The sequence below is a fragment of the Haliaeetus leucocephalus genome, unplaced genomic scaffold, assembly GCF_000737465.1.
Source record: "Haliaeetus leucocephalus isolate CR32 unplaced genomic scaffold, Haliaeetus_leucocephalus-4.0 Scaffold137, whole genome shotgun sequence".
NCBI classification, from domain to species: Eukaryota; Metazoa; Chordata; class Aves; order Accipitriformes; family Accipitridae; genus Haliaeetus; species Haliaeetus leucocephalus.
The window spans coordinates 2,502,793-2,505,627 of record NW_010972573.1 but is presented as its reverse complement, the minus strand read 5'-3'; the positions used below and the strand labels follow the sequence as shown (position 1 = coordinate 2,505,627).

The window sequence follows — 2,835 nt, the reverse complement described above, 5'->3', positions numbered from 1 at the left end:
AAGGCACTTAAATTTCAGAGATCAAAGGAGGATACAAAAGCCTGTGGACACCTGACAGGATTTTAAATCAAGCCCAATTTAACAGTACAGCTGCACTTTGCCAGGGAAGTCTTCGACTGTGCTACTAACTCCACTTCCCCCAGCGTCTTAGCTGCCAGGGTCCCACTGTCCCTGTGAACGTGAACTGAAAATACTCAGCAGAAAACCACTGATCCCCTCCGTTCCCTGTCAGCCATTATTTCCCAGAAGAGGCTCTGCTGTACTTACAATTTAACCATTAAAAAAGGAAAAAAAGCCTACAGAAGGGATGCCGTTTCAGTCCTGCGTGGACTAGGAAATATGTGATGTGCATGTTCAGCCAAGCTGACTTGGGTCTCTCAGTGTTCCCTGAGTAAACAAAACCTCCACGACTTGGAAGGCTGCTTTTATGCCGAAGCCAGAATGCTGCACAAAACAGGCTTCAATTCCGGTAGTTCATGAGAGCCTGATCTCCTTATGCATTTGGTGGGACACACTGAGCAGCTACAACTGATGTGCCAGTTTCAGGCAGGAAGTATGTTTCCAGTTCTTCGCGCTTTAAACCCACCAAGAACAGTGTCCGGTCTTACCACTTCCTGCAACTCGGACTTCTCCCCCTAAAGATGGACTTCCAGAATTCATTTTGGGATAGAGCTAGACTTGATGCAGGTCAATGAGCCAAAATAAACACTTTTTGGACTTATGCTATGAATTCATTATGACTTCAGTACCGTAACATCTACCCACTAGTTTATGACCTGCCAAATGTGCTTTGGCCTTAAAACGATACAAGCATTTACTTCATGTGTTTGAAGGCTTAGAAATTCATCTGTCTCCTCCAACTACTCCTCAAAAGCATATCCTGTCTTTACCAAACAGAAAACGGAGCCATTCCTTTCATATGGCAGGCAGTGTGAAACAGTTTTCTAGGAGTGGCTGAATTGGATAGCACTGCGAGCCAACTTAGAAGCAAAATCCAAAAGCCCCAACCCTTACTGTTTTGTACCTTCTTCTGTTACATACCCGATGAAAACCTGATGTGTTCGGTTGAACAGCACTATAAACAGCTATCTTCCAGCCCTTTCTTCCCCTTTGCACGAGAGGCCATCTATAGACCAAAAACTGCAGAGCTCCACAACGATGGCTCGGTTGCATAAATACGGGGCAGATTTTAAAGCCAACGCTCGCCAAGAGGGCAGCACTGAATGGCACGGGTGAAAACCTCGGTTTAAACATAGCTGCTGCACAGGAGAACGCTTCAGTGCCACTCACTGAACGTCTTCATTCTCGGTGACAGCCACCTTCTAGCAACAAGTGGCACATCTGCTTTCAAGATGTGCTTTGCTGTTTCCCGACAGCCACCAGAAAATCAGCTTTTCTCTGAACAGAAGCTCCAGTTGTGACATTTGAATTTGCTGCCTTAGTAGAACGATTACCGCCCCTTCCCAAACCTCTTCAGCCACCTTACCGAATGTGGCTTTTCAGAGAACCAGCTTGAGAGCTGCTGACCCCCGACTGCTGCCCTGATCCTTGCCAAGTCCAAGCCTACGTCTCATTTTGGAGGGGGGGCGGGAAGCAGGTTCCACATGAAAATTATTTCAACGCGTTCTATTGTTTCAAGCCCCTAGAGAATGCTCTTTTAGGCCGTACGGTTTCTATCTAGCACTATTACTGTTATTTTTTCAAGTTTAGTCAAGCTGTCGCTTGTACTTCTGCATTGTACAACTTCTCCCGTGGCCTACAGCGTACGAGGCAGCCAGTCAAGCCGGAGCAGTACTCTGCACCCTGCGCTCCAGCAAGGCAGGATTCAAAAAGCGGTGCTCCAGAAAGCACGGCAGGCTAGAAGAAGTCCTCCCTCCCTCCCCAGTTCTACTACGTCACGGTCAGGCACTGTTACATCACAACAATAAAAAGAAATTATTAAAATACTAGAGACTCTACAGCAGCTCGTGGGGGTGGCCAGGGCCTACACTGCCGGGGGGGCGGGGGGTGTGTGTGTGGGGATCGGACGAGAGACAAGGCGAGACGGGAGGGGCCACGTCCCCGCGGGGGGCTTCGGGGAAAGAGGCAAGCGGCCGCCCCCAGCTCCTAGAAAATCGGGAGGGGGTGAAGGAAGGAGGAGGAAACCGCCTGATGAGATGGCGCAGCGGGAAGAGACCAGGCGCGGCGTTACCTGGGCTTGGTGGCGGCCGAAGCCCTCCTCCTCCTGGTCCCCGCACAAGGCCCTCCGCAGCCGCTCCAGGTGCTCCCGCAGCGTGACCCGCTGGTGGAAGGAAAAGGCCGGGTGCAGCGAGGCCATGGTGAAGAGCAGGAGCAGCTCCTCCTGCGCGCCGAAGCCCAGGCCCTGGGCGGCGGGGAGGCCGGCCTGCCCGTTTTCTCCCGCTCCGTCCATCACCACCACCACGTCCTCCTCCTCCGCCCCCTCCTCCTCGGCAGCGCCCGCCTGGGCCCGCCGCGCCGGGCAGCTCTGCAGGATGGAGTCCACCTGGGGCAGGAGGCGGTGGAGGCGGCCGGCGGCCTCGCGGTTCTCGGAGCCCAGCAGGGCCAGGTAGACGATGAGCTTGGAGCGCACGGCCGGGTCGCGGAAGTCGCCCAGCTGCCCGGGGTCGCTGAGCCCGTTGGCCTTCGCCTCCGAGTCGCGGAGGCAGTGGTAGTCCTTGCGGGCCAGGTCTTCCAGGCAGGAGCCCAGGAACCGCAGCTCCAGCGGGTTGCACAGGTCCAGCAGCCCCACCATGAACTCCAGCCGCTGCGCCGAGCCCAGCACCAGCCCAAACCACTCGTAGACCGTCTCCTTGTCGGTGCGGGCCGCCGCCGAGC

The 2,835-nt window shown here is 54.4% G+C and overlaps 1 protein-coding gene across 3 annotated transcripts in view; it reads right to left on the bottom strand.

Moving 5' to 3' along the window:
- Positions 1-2,829, bottom strand: part of ZCCHC2 (zinc finger, CCHC domain containing 2) — a 44,801-nt gene extending 41,972 nt beyond the window's left edge. For all 3 annotated transcript variants that reach the window (XM_010585988.1, XM_010585986.1, XM_010585987.1), the window contains exon 1: positions 2,192-2,829. In XM_010585988.1, coding sequence (XP_010584290.1) covers positions 2,192-2,752 — 561 coding nt within the window. In that variant the 5' untranslated portion in view covers positions 2,753-2,829. The remainder of the gene's footprint in view (positions 1-2,191) is intronic.
- Between the last annotated feature and the right edge of the window lie 6 nt (positions 2,830-2,835).